At 38.5% G+C, this 18,930-nt stretch overlaps 1 protein-coding gene across 2 annotated transcripts in view; it reads right to left on the reverse strand.

Moving 5' to 3' along the window:
• GAB1 (GRB2 associated binding protein 1) overlaps nucleotides 1-18,930 on the reverse strand; it is a 123,828-nt gene that overhangs the window by 55,569 nt on the left and 49,329 nt on the right. For both annotated transcript variants that reach the window (XM_014949863.1, XM_014949864.1), the window contains exon 2: nucleotides 2,876-3,170. In XM_014949863.1, coding sequence (XP_014805349.1) covers nucleotides 2,876-3,170 — 295 coding nt within the window. The remainder of the gene's footprint in view (nucleotides 1-2,875; nucleotides 3,171-18,930) is intronic.

Raw genomic sequence — 18,930 nt, forward strand, 5'->3', positions numbered from 1 at the left:
CATTTCCCACATACATTTAAACCTCTGAATGACCTATTATATTATGACCTTACAGAGGAAAATATAAAGGTTAAAAGTGGAGTATGAAACCTGGTGGTAGACCTAAAAACCATGCTCATGTGTCGCTCCCCCTACCTTTGCACATGCATTTTAAAAAGAAAGATGTTACAGAAAATATTTTAGAGCTTCCATTTGAAAACTAGAAGCATTAACTGAAGAAAACATAAGAAGTACCCAGGAATTTCTTTACAAAAATAGAATAATTATTTAGCTTATTTTTAAAAAAAGTTTCCTTCATGTTTCCATCTTGTTTCAAAAGACCTAAATCAGCGTAAACCCTTCTTTAAAAGAAAGCCCCTATAAAAAGTCATATAATGTAATTATACTGTAATCATTACAGATCACGCTATAGTGTGATGCAATCACAACGCTAGAGACTCAATGGCTTGTAAATATGACTAAAGAACATAAATTTATCTACTCAGCCCAAATATAAATGTAATATTGCAGATCTCCAGAATGAACAGATTTCATGTGCATAAATCAATTTCTAGTAGGAAGGTCACAACAAAGCATTAGATAGATAGAAACTGCTGTGAACACTCATTTTTTAAGAAAAGGAATAAAAGAAAATACAAACTTTGCATCACAGGAATTTCTGAGTCTTCAGCAAGTATGGAAGGAGCAGCTCAGAGCTTGTCTGAAGGGATCTTTATTTTCTTGGTCTCTCCAGTTATGATTAACTCTTTCTCCCTCATTTCTCCCAACACCAAAACAACAGCTCCATGTTAGTTTTCTAATAGCCCTAACGACCACCATCTCATAATTTTTTTTTTATTTTGTAAATCCAAGGAAGCAATTGGAGTGGGCTTCCAAACAAACAGCAGCAGGAGCAACAGGCCAGTGATGCCCCCAGCCCTTGATATAGCAAAGGATGCCAATGACAGTCCTCTCATAACAAATCCCTTAACTAGGCTGGCAAAAGCCATTTTGTCCAGCTTCCAAGAAAACCATCTTCTGCTTCCACAGGTGAAAGGGAGGGTTGATTATGCCCCATACAATCTCTTTTTATTTAGGTCCATGCTAAAAAAATAGTGGTTTTTTTATTTCCTGCAGTAAACTTCACCTATTCTTTAACTTCTCAAAATAGACTGTATGGCACCACAGATCTTATAAAGTACGTTTAAGATTTGCTCTTCTGTTAGGACAAAGATTTGCCTTGTAAAAATAAGAACATGGCTATAAACAAACACTAAGCAACTGACTTTCCCATTTTCCCTTTTTAATTCTTCCTCAGTGCATTGCAAGACATTACTAAACCTATAAAACAGACAGTACTGTCAACTCTCAGTTATGTAAAGTAAAGATGTTGGGATAATTCAGACAAAAATGCCAAAGATGAGAGTTCAATGGGGATAAGTTACTGATACGATCAAGTGGAATAAAAACCAGTTTTGGTCCAAACAGCCAGTGAGGACATAGTTCTCTCCACGTTCATAGCGTGTTTCACCTTCAGTTCAACAGAAGAGGTAACATCAACAGAATGTCAGTATTAGCAATATACCAGCTGTCAGCAAGGAAAGGTCTCATTACCTCTCCATTCCACCCCACAGACACATCCTTCTTTGCACTCTCACATACACTAGAGCTGCCAGATAAACACATTTTCTTCTTACTTTCCAGGTTCCTAGTTTGTTGCCAGAAATGAATGATTTCTGAGCGCCTCCTGCCCACGGCTGTGCTGATGCACTAGTGTATTATCCACTGAGAAGCAACCCCCTGCCAACCTCTCTGCCCTACGTGAGGGATGCCTGGCAGACCAAACCCTGAATCACATGGCAATTGCTCTCAGAAACGTGCTGTGGGTGATCTTGGTTATGTTCAGGATGTCATAAAAACATGCTGGAACTGTCAAACCCTTCACTGAATTTGCTGCTGGAGTGGCAATTCACAGGTGAAGTTTTTGTGACAAAGTTTTAGTTCAAAACTGCAATAAGAAGAAAGAAAATGGCCTCTCTTTAAAAAGTAACAATACTTTTCAGTCGTTTTTGAAGATTTGGCTGGAGTAGGATATGCAAGCCCTTTTTTCCCCACTTCACTCCATCTACAATCCTACAAAAACCAGGGATTTAATTCTAGCCCCTTCAGTCAGGCATGCTTTATTTCTAACCCGCTTACAGCTCCTATTTAATCTTTTCTTGGGACTGTGTGCACAGAAGCACAGCAAGTCATGCAACCCACTAATCTCCACAAAGAATGTGGGAAAAATAAGTAAATAAATAAGGATGGATTCAGGACAAGCAATGGCCACAAGGTATTTGTAGGAATTAAACACACCGTCCTGTTTCCTGCAAGCTGCTTTCACACAATGTCTATTTTGGTAGGATTAGAGCTGGATAGTGGAGAACTACAAGTTATTTTCCATTTGTTTCAGCCTGTGGGGGGGTGGATTATTTTTTTTTTCCCCCCCAAGATACAAAGCAGACAGAGAAATGGTAATATTAGAAACCTGACATTTTGCACTCACTCCTGCTTGCATAACCATGCGTTTTGATACTGAATGGGATTCCTTTGATGATTATGGTGATCTTCTGTTTTGCATGATTATAGTTAAAGATTTTTCCTATACTCTCAAGGCCTAACATCATGCAAAACAGAAGAGCACCATCCAAGTTCTATGGCACACTTAATTTATAACTAATTCTTAATATCTCCCTCTGTCCTGCTTACTTTTTGTCAGAGTAACAAGGAAGTTTCATAGCCAATGCATACAAGTTTTACAACATATGCCAGCTACTGAAGCCAGTAATCTCATCTTTGAAACTTCCTCTGCATGTAGGTATCACAATTTCTCAGAAAATCCAACAGAACTTACCTTCATCTGTAGGGTTGAACCCACAGATATCACAGATACATCGAACCCACTTATTCATCTCCTCCTCGCTGTCTGCTACCAAATAGAAAACTCTGTCTATAGTGTTGATATCAAAAATATAACTGTTTTCAAATTCTTTTTTGTTGAACGTTAATCCAGCATCCACTTGTTGACACAAATTTAAGTCAATAATTCGGATAGGCTTCTTGGCATGGTCATTTTTGTAGTATTCCAATACATCCGGATCCCCCGTTAAACGGCCGCTGCGAAGCACAAACCATCTCCTCTTCCATGCCTGAAAATTAGAAAGAGAAAAAAACAGGAGAAAAATTAGCAGAAAGAAGTCATACTTTAAAACTGTTTCTTTTGTGTATGTTTCAACCTGGGTAGAACCCAGTAATAATTAGTTCAACTATGATTAAGAGATTACACACCAGCTACCTACATTTAACACAATCTGTATGTATTGTTATAACAGTGGACTAGAGGATGAGTGAATTTGTATTTTAAAGTTTATTTCTTCTGTATTCTTTACGTATTGTTATAACAGTGGAATAGAGGATGAGTGAGTTTGTATTTTAAAGTTTATTTCTTCTGTATTTGAACTTGGTTTTTAAGACAGGGACATACAGTTAAATTGCTGTTTACAAAATGAGAAAGATCGAATCCAGTAAAGCAAAAAGGAGGGAGGGGACAAGGAAAGGGGAACAAAGCACACAGAAAACATTTCTGTGGAAGCTGATGTAGACATGGGGAAGACAAAATAAAATATATCTTTAAGTGCTCCATAGTGCCTTTTTCCAGTATCTGCTGCTTTGGGCTGAGGCATTTTAACTCTGAGGTTTTCACTGATACTCAATGATAGCAACCTACATTTAAAGAACAGACAACGCTCACATCATACGCTCCATGAACGATATTTCCACAGAAGAAATACATTTCACTATCTGACACCACGCTTATTATACCAGCCTTCCTGCCACTGCAGATAGAAGCTGGTCTGGGAGAAAAGCATAACTACAATATCTCATTTTCCAACTCATCTTCAGCTGCCTTTCAATCCAGTGGACCTCCGTCACCTGGCATAATTCTTGCCAAAGATGCTAACTTAAACCAAGAAACCAAGGTTTGCATACAACTGTCCTGGCATCACAACAGCATCTTTATCACCCCTCTTAGCTGCCTTCTGGTCTCTCAGCTCTACCAGCAATACAGCATCCTATGCTACAAGCTACCTTATATGCAGAAATGCCAGGGTAACGGGCAGAGTAGAAGAAACCAGACGTATTGCCAATGCCCACTAGAAGAGCTGCACTGCATTCACAGTTAGAAATCTGAAAGTAGAGCCAGGACCCAGTGGGGAGCCATCACTGTTTTGTCCATTTGTTTTTATGCTTTTCAGCAAAGTTAGAGACCAGGCCAAATCAACACTGTAGCCAAGACACTGCATATTACGCTGCAGACTCACACCAAGCCCCAAGGCACGTCACTTAAAACTTCTTTAGGATATTCAAACAAAGTCACCAGCAAGTCCTTTGGAAGGACAAAAAAGCACAGAAGAAATGAAAAAAAACCCAAAACAACAACCCAACAGAACAGGTGAGTGAGTTCTCCTTTTGGCAGCCCAGGCTGTGTGCTAACCAAGGAAAGGAATGAGAGCAGCAAGGGTGGTCCTAGAAGAAGTCAAGACATGATGTCCTTTACACACTGCAACAGTGTTTTGAAAACAAGAATTTCTTACTAATAGGGAAAGATTCAGATCCATTTTGCTGATGCACAAAAGTGTCTCCATTTCACTTTTATGTTGTTGTTACCTTCAAACAACCTAGTGGAGAGAGGACATAAAGGACAAAGAGCAAGAACTGCACTGCCATCTTCCAGCTCCGAACTAGCGCCGTCAGCTTCGCACTAGAGACTCACAAAACCCTCATTGTCAAGCAGGCATGCCTTTTTTGGGTATCAAGCTTAGGAAGCTATTCTGAAAAGATAATACAGAAAGCAAGAGAAAGGGAAAAATGCCAGACAGCTTAATTAAGGCTCGTGATCCATTCTCCAACTCCCAAGCCTCGAAAAGTTACTTAAGATAACTTTTATATTTTATAAAACAAATATATTTATTGTTGTTATGAATACAGCAACTGCCTTCAAATGAATGCTGAACTGTGTGAATCAAGTCAAGGTCTCAAGTAATTATTTCCATGGTAGCAGTACGTTTAACTGGGTGAACAGTAAAAGACAGAAGTAGAAGATAGAACAGATGAAACTGTTTAGATTTTATCTGTGAGCATCTTCTAGTAGCACAGCCGATAAGCACTCTTTTAACAGCTACCCAAAAACACTGGCAAAGTTTGTTTTGTTTCCTGTTTCCAAATCAAGTGACAACTTTAGATGCTGGGATAACAGGAAACTTCAGTATCGGAGGCTCTGTCTCACACAAGGTCTATTGCAGATAACTGTTACAAACTAAACTGCAGAACTCTGTTGCTTCAGAAACCAGCTTTATCTTTAACCTCAGCCTGCAGCTACCCAGATGAAATTTTCAAAGCTTGGGTCAGGAGGAAAGAGATTAGAGATAGGAGAGGGACAAGAGCAATTGAGAAGCACGATGCATTTTCTCTCACGATTTGTGTAACAAAAATAAAAATAATTTTAAAATAATCAACTCTGTATCAAGCAAGCATGCCTCTTCGAGAAGTTTACTTCTAGTACCGTGTTAAGGAATGAAAGATTCTCAGCAATCCTGACAATCTCTGTTGGGCATTAATGAGTAAATAGGACTCTTAAATTTAAAATTCAGAAAAATCAACCAGCTAAACGGAATTTGCTTTCAGCCCTTCAGGCTACAAAACAGCAACTATAAAGTACTTAAAACATTGAATTTAGCCTACCAGCACCTGCTACTATTTTTGAAGAGTTTTCACATAGTGCATATGTGAATGTTTATTTCAGTCATATAATGAGTCACACTCACTGGAACTGGCACAGATTATATTCAAAAACAAAAGCAATTCCATAAACTACACACTAATAAGGCAGATACAAAGGTTCTCTGGATTACAGTACAAAGCACAATTTAGCAGCAGAATAAAGCTTAAAGCTAGACAAGCGAACTGACATCAGCACCCTTGCTAATCATAGTACAAAAGCGCCTCTATATTTTGTCAAAGTGCAAAATGAGCCCACATAAATCAATCTTTGTTATTTGAAAATATCTGGGATTCTTAAAGCTTGATCTATTTTTAACATTTCAGTATTTGTCATTGTAACGCAAGCTGTATACTGCCTCACTGAAGTACAGAATACTGTGCTATATGTGTAAGAAAGAGAGCTTCTTCAGAAATGGCTTTCCAAAAAGACATCTCTAAAAGAGAGCATGCACATGTCCAAATACGTATTTATGCAAATTTAATGTCTTCTTTTTTTTTTAGCCCTTTGGGCGTTCTTGTTTGAAAATTTTGCATTTTCTTTTACAGAGCACATTACAGTCTATTTCTCATCATCACCAAGAAAGATGCAAACTGTTTCAAGTCACAGAAAAATTACAGGTACTAATTATCTGTCACATTACTGATGTTATCAGCCATACATTATCAAACTCTGGATTTCTGTGCTGAAAGTCAACTGCATTTAATCTGAAAAGTCAAAAAAAAAAAAGCCAGTATGAGATTTAAACATTTTGTTGCAATATCAATATAATTTAATTTTTGAAAGATATTTGAGCAAATAGAGAAAAAGTTTTGGTTGTTGTTTTTTTTTTTAATGAAAGACTTTTTCATATAGATCAAATGTGTGCTATTAATATAAATATGCTTTCAGAAATATATTTTATAAATATACTAACACCTACTTACAAAGCACTGGATGCAGATCGAACACTTAATTCAGAAGGAAAACTGTTCCTTTTAAAAGAAATGTGGTATAGCAAGCATCATGAGAATCAAGATCACCGAAAGCCTGTGTAGGCTTTGTGAAGTGCTACAAAACAAGGTTTAACGAGGTTTGCTGCTTTTGTTTCAGACTAAGAAAGGCCTTGTGTGCCTTTCAGCTTGTTTGCTCTTTTGAGCTGCAAAGCATATCAGCTGCTCTAACATAGGACATCACCGCTCTTGCCAAACATTGTCCTGTTTGTATCATGAGACCATCGTATCATGAGACCATCATAACTATAGAAACAAGCTTGTTTGCTTGTTTTTGAGATAGTCTAAAATGTGACAAGCTGCTCACCCACAGAGCATCAAACGATCAAAGGAATAGTGGAATTCTCTGTTTTTCACACAGCATTCTGAGTAGGTTACAAAGCAAAACCAAGAAATTCCTACAATTAGTTCTTCCACTCACATATATGCAGACGGCTGATTTAAAAGTGAGTGGATCAGCTAATAATTTGACAGAAAGCATCATTTAACAGTGCTGGGGTTTCTCTTTCTTTTTTTTTTTTTCTTTTTTAAAGACCATAGCTAAACCTGCATGCAGTACACAGGATTTATAATACCTCTTGTAAGGAGATTACATATCTGTTGAAGACAACGTAGTGATAACTCCCTTAATCTTGACATCTATGGATTATCTTTTCTCCCAGCCATATATATTTGAAACATACCTCATTCAGCTGTTGGCTGTAGTTCAAAGATGTAGGAAAAAGAGGATATATGCGTAAATGGAGAGGGAAAGGAAGGAGGAAGGGGCAGAAAAGAGAGATAATTTATATTTATATTTTTAAAAGGATTTAACCTTCCAGTTGGATCCCCTCAAGCTGTTGCTCAAGACACCAGAATAACTACATTTTTTAAATAACGTTTAAATAAAAGCTGAGGAATGTTAAATCAAAGACAACTTTTTCTGGCCAATTTTTTTAAAGCATTGGCTCTCATACAGTTAAGTAACTCTGCTTACTGATAAACTAGTCAATTCTCATTCTTTGGTTTGCTAAGTATTATTAAACATAATCCTCATGTCATTTAAAGCCGATTTCCCTCGCCTAGCACATTTGCCATTTTTTTTTCCCCTTGGGTAGCATCCAGTCAAAAAAACCTGCAAAATTGTTGAGTTGTGGCTAAGCCAAAGAGGGTATCAGTTACATCCCACTTCAGTAACGCCACCAATAAATCTTTCCCCCATGCAGACCAAGGAATAAAATTACAAATCTCAGACCTTCCTTCTCATCTCTCAAGTGTGCAGACATTTGTGCTTCGGTTTTCATCTCCATACTCCACAGAGAGTCCTTTAAAAGGGCAATATTTGGCATCCTTCTTTCCCAGACAAGTCCACCAAGGCTTGGAAGAAAGAAATGACTTGCCCAAGGGCACAGGGAAGGATCCAAAAGGACACCTGATGTTATACAAACATGTGACAAAACATTTCCATGCTCCAAAAGAACTTACGAAGTCAGCAGAAGACACGCAGTGTGAACCAGGGAGAAGTAGGGGAAAAAAGACAGGCCAAGGTCACTTCAAAATTCTCTCCTGGACATTTGTTCAAGTCCTGAACCTACTGTTGAGGTCTTTTTACATCTGCTACAATTTAATTTTCTTTATGCCTTTTGCTCCCATCAATTTCATCTCTCCCTTTACTTTTTTCCCCAGTGCAAAGGTCAAACAACAGTGAAATTGCTACATGTCTTTGACAAACATTAGAAAGAAGGATTAAAACCAGAAGTTGAGTATTTCTTCTCCTTTTTTGCCTCCACATTCCTAGTATCCAGGTGTTTTCTTTACTGCAGGAGCCAAACACATCTCAGGCACAGTTTCACTGACTCATGTGTTGGGCCTCTGCATCCCATTAGAAGCTCAAATGAAATAAAAATAAGTGTTTCTTCACACTATGCTTCTTTTTAAATCCTGTTTGCGGTGGGCATAGACTGGTGACAACTGTCACCAGTGAGCTTCATCCCACAAGGCACGTATTTAGGAGGACTGCTGGGAAGTAGCTAAAAGAGGTCACGTTAGGTAATGGTACTTCAAGTACAGAACTTTACTTTTTCCACTTGCTACTCTTCAGGCTTGCAGAAGTAACTCCAACGGGGTGAAATTTCAAAGTTTCAGCTGACATTTTCCCTGAGAAATTTATATTTGTATGTTTCTACATGGACATAAATTAAGGAAAGTTTTTCAGAAAGCATTTTCTGGAAGCCTTTTAAAACCTTTTTTTTTTTCTTTAATGGCTATATCATGAGCACCAGAGCTGAAGAATACGTAATTGGTAGTTACTTCTGAAAACCACTGTCATAACACCTACTGGCAACTGCCATCCTCTTCCCTAAAAATGATGCCCTTTCTTTTTCTTTTTTTGGAAACATAAGACAGAACAACTAAATTGAGCACAAAAAAGCATGTTTAGTGTCTTAATTCTAACAGCAGAAACTGCATCTCCAAGATTTGACAACAGTCCAAACATTCTACTTTTAGTAGCACTAAATACTAAGAAGCGTAAACAGATCGTTGCAAAATAAACAAGTGTGATATGAGGAAAACACTGGATACAGTACCACTTTCTTTAAATACTTAAGACTTGTTTTCCAGGAAGCACCATCTTTTCTCGCTGAGCAAAATAAGGAAAAAACAGTCTCAGTGGAAGTTTCCACTCTCCTGGCCATCATCCTGATCATCTGTTCCGAATACACACAAGGCCAAAATTTCCTGTTTTCAAACTATTGTCACCATTTTCTAGTCTTGTGCTGTCGAGTCTAACTTTAGCTTGTTAAATAAACAAAAGAAAACACTGAAAATACAGCAGAACAATACTTCCACACAGATTTACCGTGAGCACTGTTTCCTAACTGACGTTTCAGCATGTGAATTAGTCTCCCAATGTTATACCGCTAATTAAAGCGTCAAATAAGGGCACAAAATACAATTCCGACAATATAGCACTAACTGCTGCTTCATTTTGTGAAACAAAACCTAACAGTATTTTCACAGTCCTTTCAATTTTGCTTGGGGGTTCTTGCCTTCTTTAAATTATTTTTAATGCCTTATGCATCATTATCCCAGTGTAATTGTGCAGCCGGGTCTATATCATTTAATTCACATGAAACTGACCCTTTTTATGATTGGTAGCATCGGTCACTTCAAGAAATACTTTTCTGCAGCATGTCAGAAACTTTCTAACGGCAAGCACAAGTTTCTCTCTGCCATACTCCTGCACAACAGTGAATTATCATCACCTCTTCACCAAAGGAGACCCAATTCAGAAAGCTATACAGAGCAACAAGGCTGGAGATCTGCAGCAGAGCCAGAACGTGAGCCCTCACTTCACTGTCTCCAAGCTAGGACCCTAGGGACAAGATCGTCCCTCCATCTTCCTACATCATCTTATCTACTTTTTGTGCCTATAAATATTCTGTCATTTCTGATCCCTCACCTTATCACTTCTAGTTGTTCTACTTCACACCACCCACCCTGCGTGGCTAAGACATAGCCCCAGAACAGTCTTGCCAGCAACATGTTCCCTATCACAGATATTAGCTTTGCCATCTCCTCTCACTGCTTTGTCAGCAATAAAAACATAACACTTGTCACGGCATGATGCTTCTCACAAAATAAGGAGAAATATATCTGTTGCAGGTCCCTTCCCCACACACCCACATGGTCTGTTGGTTTGCTGCCCTGTTTCTCAGAGCATTTCCAAAGTTTGATCTTTTCCTCTCTGATCATGAGCATGGTCTGATCATCTCCCTCTCTAGTCTTTCCCATATCCCTCCTATTGAAACTAATACTGCCAGGACAATCTCCCTTCTCTCATTCTGATCACAGCACCTTCTATTTTTAAGTTTTCCATTTATTCCCTTGCTTCATTGCAGTTTTGAGCTTCTCTTCCTGCTTTTAGGCTTTTTGTTCTTAGGAAAGTCAATGCACTTACTTGAGTCCCTCCCCTGTTTCAAGTCACCTCCTCTTGCCTCACTCTACCAACAGTACCAGACTCAGGTCATTTTTCCTTCTCCCACATCTCTCATCTTTCTTCAACTTCTGAAGGCTCCCTGAATCAATAAAGCAAGGGCACCATATCTCCTTCCTTCAGATTCCTCCTAAAGATCAACCTCTGTGACAGTACGTATGATCACCCAACCAGATTACAATTTGGCCTTGCATCAGATGGATTTATTTAAGAAGTAATGGTTTTGTGTATTCATCAGACAAAGGTTTGTTTGTTGGTTTTTTTTTAAAGTGGCTACAGTCTTTTCATCAGCTTTTAATTAAAAGTCACTGCCCCCCCCAACCTTCTTAATCTAAAAAAGCAAAACATTCATGGTAGGTTCTGCCCCCCTTTTTTTTTTCCTCCCCAAAGCGTCTGTACATTTCCTATCACAAGGATTACTGCAGTGCCGACAAGACCCTCTCAACAAGACACCAGCATCCTGTCTTTGAACTGAGTTCCACTCTCCTCAGCTCATGGCTGCACGTTGTGACACATCGCATGAGAGCAATGCACAGAAAAAATAAAAGAATTTAGGATTTATAAAGACACAATAAATCTAAACCTGAAAGGTCAAGCCTACTCTCCATTGACAGCAACAACTGCTTTCACGCTAATGGCTGGGAATGAAATATTTCACCATATATTTTTGGCTATTCATTTCATTTCTCATTTCCTAGCAGGACATTCATTTTGAGTGCTGTTTGTAACATGGGCTAAAAAAATACCCGTTTTTCCAGATCACAAGCCCAGTGTTTTTTGCAGTATTTAGATTTAACTAAACAGATTTAGTTTTCCTTTTTTTTTTTTCAATTCTTACTTGACTACATAGATATCTATCTTCATCATCTGTGAAAAGCTTATATAAAAGGAAAAGCAAGACACTAGAACTGTGTAAAAACACGCAATTCCTGACGCTATTTTGGATCTTTCAAAGGACATTGCAGTTTCAACAAACATACAACACATGCTTTGCTGCTTCACATTTGGATCACCCAAGCATGCTCATGCTGCATACAAAATAGAGATTTCTACAGATGACAAGAGAGGCCAGGTATTCTGCATATCATCTTTTCAAACAAAATATTCATAGGCTGTGTTTTATACTCCCCATAGGAGAAAGGGAATTTGAGCTACAGAAGAAGCAGTTGCTCAAACTTCAACAGGGAATGATGGATTAAGGGGGATTTAGCAATGAATTAAGGAGGACGATGCAAAGATAACCCATAATTTCTACAAATTGCCTCCCAACTAACTAGCCTGGTTTAAGCTGCTAGTTGTATGCATAATGAAAGAAGCTCCTACACGCCCATTAAACACACATGGAAAAGTCTCCAAAGGAAATTCCAGACAACGTTTTAAATAATCCCTACAAATTAAAGACAGGACATGCTGACACTCCATCCTTATCCATTCCCTGTGAGAGCAAGGCGGGTACACTAGCTGACATTTTTGAGAGCCTCTTCTGTAAATGAGCCAGCCACTATTCCAGCAAGGAAAGGACTGACACTTATTCAAGCCACTTTACTCAGGCACAGTAAAGGCAAAGCTAAAGGAAATCCATTGTTCTGCCAAGGTATTACAGGGAGAATCAACAGAGTACTTTTTAAATACTGCGAGGCTTTGCAAGGAATTCCTTATTCCAGGGAAGGGGAAAAATTAGGAAGGGCATGCTCAGTGCTTACATTTCAGGACCAAAATGATTGGCTTTTCCATTACAAATAATCAGATCTGCAACATGCATGAACCAAGCGTGCAGACGTGGCAGGAAGAACTGCTAAGAAAAGTAAAAGCTAAGGTAAAGTCAGCATTGTGTCCGATACATGCATTCTCACTCGAAATGACTGAGAATATTCACCAACTAAGCTCAGCAGTTTTCTTTCCGAACAGAATTGACCTTATTTATTTCAAAATAAACAAGCAAAAAAATCTAAATTATTTGCAAGATATTATGATACATAAGTTGCTTTTACTATGCTAATTAAATTAAGTTTCTATTAGAACAAAAACATTGTTTTTCCAATGTAGCAAACAGTATACTTTTAGATTCAAATAACTCACTGGTAGTAACAAAATGGTTAAGAAATATAAAACCCAGCTGCATCATATAGCCATAGGAAATTTAACTACATGCCAGCATACTTGAAAATTAGGATGCTTCAGTATAATTACTTTGAGTAGCTTACAAAACACTCCTCTTGCTCTCCTCAACTCACATTGAAAACTTTCCTACTGTTTCCTAGACTCTAACAGTACCATCACGTCCTATATTATCAGGATCACCAGCTTGGTAGAATTTAACTACCACAACCAATTAAATTATCTTTTTTTTTTCGCCCACCACCCCAGAGCAACCTTCTGAACCGAGATTTGTTCTGAAACCAAATCCTTGGACCGGCGTTGGCCACAATTGCTTACCACAAAGGCTCGCGCTGCCCGGCCGGAGGAACCGGAGCGCCGGGACCAAGCCCTGGTCCCAGCCAGCGCCTGCTCACCACAACTTGCTGCAAACCTCCCTCTTGACAACAGCTGAAGTGCTCGCACTCCTGTTTTAACAGCCCAGAAGTTACAGGCGGTTCTTGAATAACGATACAAATATTAAGATAAACTAAGTGTTTCAGAGGGCTGTGTTAACACACCTGTGCGTGCCCACGGATGCCCATCACGTACTGAAGCGATGCATCACAGAGCTTCTACTTGCACTTCGTGGCATACAACTTTTTCCTTTTTTTTTTTTTTAAGTTAGCAATACAACGGAGCAAACAGGGAGAGGTTTACGCTCGTGCTTCAGAAACAGAATTTTCCACGTAAACTTGCAAATCAAAACAAAAGCTACACCTCTTTTTTTTTTCTTTTTTTTTTTTTAAGTTAGCAATACAACGGAGCAAACAGGGAGAGGTTTACGCTCGTGCTTCAGAAACAGAATTTTCCACGTAAACTTGCAAATCAAAACAAAAGCTACACCTCTTTTTGAATAAAAAACCCCAATTTTTCAAGCAAAAAGATAACATTCTTTAAGGAAGCCCCAGTTTGTTTCCTCAAATTCATTCTCCATATACCTAAATTACAAAGCAGAAAAGTAAACAACAGCGAGAACAGGGTTTTTTTCTCATTTACCTCAAGAACAGGTTTTTTCTAGTTTACCTCTTCAAGTCTTCAGAAAATTTAAGCAATGTCCTGGCCATTTCTGTAGTTGTGTCTACCCCAAAATAAGCAAAGCTTTCTTTTTCCTGCCGGCTTCCCACTTCACTCTACACCACCCTATCCTCATAACCTTTGACCAACAGGAAGCAGACACAATGGACTGAAAATAACAGCAATTGTAAGATTTCAAATGATTTAATACATGAGGGGTGGGCTTTAAGATTTGAAAAAACTTCCCTTGCTTTGGTTTTTCAGCAGTTGCTTGAAACACGTTATCTACATAGACCATAGACTTACAATATTTGTTATTGATCCCAGGTTGAACGATGCTAAAAACTGTGAAACACTCTCTTAAAAGCACAGAGGTAAAAATTCTTGCACATATTGCGATTCTGCATTTAAGTCATAGTCATTAGGCTATTATATACAATAAACTTACTGTTCTGACAGTGTGAAAAACAATAGAAGTTTCTTACAGCATTATGGGGTGTTTGGGGGTTTTTTCAAATATTTTTATTTATCTGAGCTTTTAAATCAGTAATAGGTATAACTTTATGTCCCACAGAAAAATATGACATTCTGGTAAGAAATGTAACCAGCAGTCCATTTAAACACTGCAGTTAAAGCTAAAAAAAAAGTGGTGATGAAAAAATCATATTTCCTAATACAAAAAGGACCTTTGCTAATTTTAAGTAGCTGAGGTGCATTTTGTGTTGCAGAAGGAAGGATCTTTTATCTTCTCCTCACATAAAAGCCCAAGCAATAACCCCATAAATAGCTTCGTTACCAGTGAAAAATTCATGTTCTTTAAATTGTACTAACATCTTGGCATGAACACCTAAGGGTAATAGATTCCAAAGTCCAGATAGGCAATTGAAGCATTTCTTATTATTAATGTTTTTCATCTTGCACCCCAAGTACCAGCTGATCATTCTTTTGCAAACCCACAATCACGTCCTCTCTCTGTGATCCCTCCCCAAAGCCCTCAGGTTCCTCCTCTGCGGTTACACCACAACGCATCTGGGTCACGATGACAAGAGCAGAATGAACTCACTCAGAGAAGGACTCACCTCTTGTCTGAGAGCTATACTGTGTTTTCTGGAGAAGGGAATGGTGATGGGGGGATAAAGAGTCAGTGTCATTTTTACACAGACTCCTTGTCCTGAACACAAGGCGACTAAATCAAAGGCTCTTCCACAATCACAAAAGCTCATAACATCCTCGTAAACACCAAGCTAAATTTCAGGCTGGGAGTATTACAGTGGAATACTTAGAAGCACGACAAAACACAAAGTCATAATAATGCTCCAACTTAATTTTGAGTAGGTTTGCCACCCAATGCACACACTTTATCAAGCATTCACCTCTATTGCACATAGAGGCATTTTAATCATGGCATTACACTAGAAATACTCTTTCCTTGGCAGAGGAAGCTCCCAGCACTGCATTTCTGCAGGATAAGGCTTGATTTCATTAAGGTCTGCAAGTCTTCAAAATAACTACAGAGAAGCCCCTCTTCATGAAACATTTCACCACGGTACCCACAACAACTTCCACATATAAGATTTCCACATTGAACGGGAGCAAGCTCTTGAGCAGAGCAGCAGAAGCCATCACTGACATGTTATAATAGTAGCTTGAAGCACAAATGGTTCAACAAGGAGAGTAAACACAAGGTTCTCCACAAGCCTGCCGTTTAAGAGTCCCTTGAAACCACTTTGTCTGCTAATAGGATCCTCCTTTTCCCTTCCCCCATTTTAAGACACAACCTGATGCCATCACACCAAGGAATAACAGAGAAAGGATATCCTGCCTAGATTTTCCATTATACAGATCAAATCATCAATCCAGAGAGGTCTTTGCTTACACATAGGATAAAAAGAAGATGCTTCCAACTGATAAACCCTGAGAGGAAGCAAGGTTGGCTCCATGACTATTTTTAAGTAGTCAGCATTCACACAATGGCCTAAAATTAATGGCCAACCCCCAGGGTCCCTGAAGCCTACGCTTAAAAAAAAAAATAAAAAAATTAAAAGAAAAAAAAAAAGAAGTTAGCATATTTGAGAGAGGGGGGGAAAAAGAAAACAAAAGAACTAGAAGGTGGCAGACATAAGCACGCTTCTTCCCACACTCACCTTGAATTAAGTTTCTATTCTTAGTTTAACTAAGTGAAAAGATAGGAGGTTTTATGTCATTTTCTCTTAAAATGAAGCATTTCCTTCAACAGTTGCTGGGAGAAACCTTACTTCACAGTTCTTGTCATTTTGATTAATACTCTTTTGCTGTAAGTATCATATGACAAAAAGTAAGTAAACACAATAAACAAAAAATAAGAATATCTTTATGTAGCTGTATCATGAAAGAAGGAACTTGTTTCTCAGCCCTGATTTCCAAGGCCAGCTCCCACAGCTGTGCTGCAGCTCCCAGCTGAACAGTTCCCTACATCTCACCACCCAATAGACAAAGGGCATTTAGTTTACCAAATGGCCAGTGTTTCACATTTAGCTCAGTTAAGAGCATCCCACATCTAAGGCTTCATCTAAACACAATAAGAAAAGTCATACTTTGTGCATCTGGACAGATGATGAATACAAATGTCTTTGGCATCATCTAAGGATAAATAATTTAAATGGCATTATTTCAACAGTAAATGTACTGAAAATGCAATTCTTATACCAGGCATTTCTTTGGATAAAGAACAAGATGAGGCAAAAGGCCCTTTAAGATCACCTTTGTAATCTAGGAAATGCCCAGAAACTTGAGGCATTTTAAATATCACCATTCAACTCGACCTTTTAGTGCTAAGAAGGATTTAGTCTTCTATGCATTTATCTTTTCAGAGGTTTTTGTTGTCGTTATTGTAATAACACCACCCTTCTGATGAGTAAGAGAATCATGGAAAATAAAAATTGTCTAGAATTTCTGATCTCATCGCAAACTACTAGATAAAAAGTGAACAATTAGCCTGCTGTTTACTCAGTACAGTGAGATTGTTCATTTCTTTGTATCACATCACATCACGGAATAGAGAAAAACATTAAAAATAGATTACACAAAAAAAACCAAAAACAACCAACCCTCACAAACACAACCTATCATTAAAATACCAACACTGCTACGAGAACTTAAACACCATCAGATTTTTATTATTTATTTCATAGTTTTGAGCAGATTCAAGTGTTACAGTCCTTTACCTTATCTGGCTTGCAGAGTACTTCACATTTTTAAGCTTTGCTCTTTGCCACAAAAAGCAAGCACTGCATTACCCAACTGCTTTTTACACCTTTTTGTGAGAGTTTCATAACTAGTTTCACTTACTATAAAAAATGTTTAATTTTTAACTTACAGGCAGCAAAGGAACTCTAAAACTGGATGCCTTGTTACGTTATTTATTGGCTCTCTATACATCTAAACAGCATCTACTTTGTTTACTGGCTGGAGACTCTTACTACTGCCAGCACTTCAAGAACAATGTAGCTGTGGAAAGGGGAAAACATGTTTTTCTACATTTTGTTTGTCATCTAACAGAATTATAAGGTACACCAGTACCAGTTTGAAAATATTTTTAATAGCTGGTAACCTCAAATGGACAAAACATCCTACCTCAGCAGGTACTCTGTCTGAACTCATAACTTAACCCTTTTTGTTCTGGAGCTATTTACAAATAATAATGACTGGCCAATTTGTTACAACACTGATTATTTTCCAATATCTGTATCAGAATGACACTGAAAAAGTCTATTCTATTTCTAAAGATGACCATTTTTCAATCCTTAAAATGAGAAGAGCTTTGGGGCAACAGCAAGTGGCATCAAGTCAGAAACAAGAATCAATACCTTGTACTAAATTTTCCAACTCTTAAAAACGTATATCACACCATCATTTTTATGAACCCAGTAAGACATACAACTGATTTCATTGGGTTTTAAATACAGATATATAGAAAAAAATATGCCACTATGACAACATACCAAACTTCAAGCAAACAAAGGAAACTTCTCATTCTCAACCCCCCACTTACAGAGGCATCCAAAGTCCTTACTCCCCAAGGGAATTCCAGCTGTGTGACAGGGACCCACTTGTCTGTGGGGTACAGCAAGGCGAGAGGGATGCTGCTGGCCAGGCCAGGTGCTACTCACCAGGTCCTCTGAGCAGACCTCCCTCCTGCTCACCAGCACTGCCAGCGGTCCTGACATAAGAGAGGCCCAGTGTGTTCTGTTTCAAATAGGTGAGATTTGGCAGAAAAGTGCACTTTTACCTTCAGCATCAGGTCTCACACAGGTTTTACTAAAGCCATTGTTTACCCTCCATGTTAAACAGATGTAAGGCACATATTAAGGTCCCCAAGTGGATGGCTCCCCTGCTTCCACCACTAATCACCTACCCTCCCCCCTCAGACCTGAAAGACTAACAAAAATACAGAAAAAAAATAATAATAGCTCCTCTGAGCAACACTCAGCTGACCTTCACATTTGAACACGTTGGTTTTGCTTCTGCTGCAAACCTCCTCCTTCTAGAAAGCTGCAGAGCTGAAGCTGCTCATTCACGACGTGAATCGTGACAGAACTGGCGAGACTAATAACAACAATGTCAAACTGTAATTTTAGAAACGGCTGATGTAGAATGATTATATCTTCACTGTCACCCACTGCGAAGACAAGACACCTACGAACGTCACATTATTTGTACCGCTGCAGTCAGCTCCCTATCAGGCAGGTGCCACTTCACCGAAGCTACTACACGATTTGAGAGCACTCGTCTCTCTTGATAGGCAGGAAGGCCAAAGACTGAGAGATATGGAAACAAATACACTCACTTTTGATAACAGGCTGACGTGCCCAAGTGGCAGGAACGACCGTTCTTACTCTCCATCATAAAATTTTTCAGAGAAAATAAGACAGACTTGAGCAGATTGGGGAAGTCAACTCAGATTTTACTAAAGCAAAAATTGTATCGCTGCACAGTGAAGATCAGAGGGATTTGAGGATGGGATGATAAAG

The sequence above is a fragment of the Calidris pugnax genome, unplaced genomic scaffold, assembly GCF_001431845.1.
Source record: "Calidris pugnax isolate Ruff unplaced genomic scaffold, ASM143184v1 scaffold42, whole genome shotgun sequence".
NCBI classification, from domain to species: domain Eukaryota; kingdom Metazoa; phylum Chordata; class Aves; order Charadriiformes; family Scolopacidae; genus Calidris; species Calidris pugnax.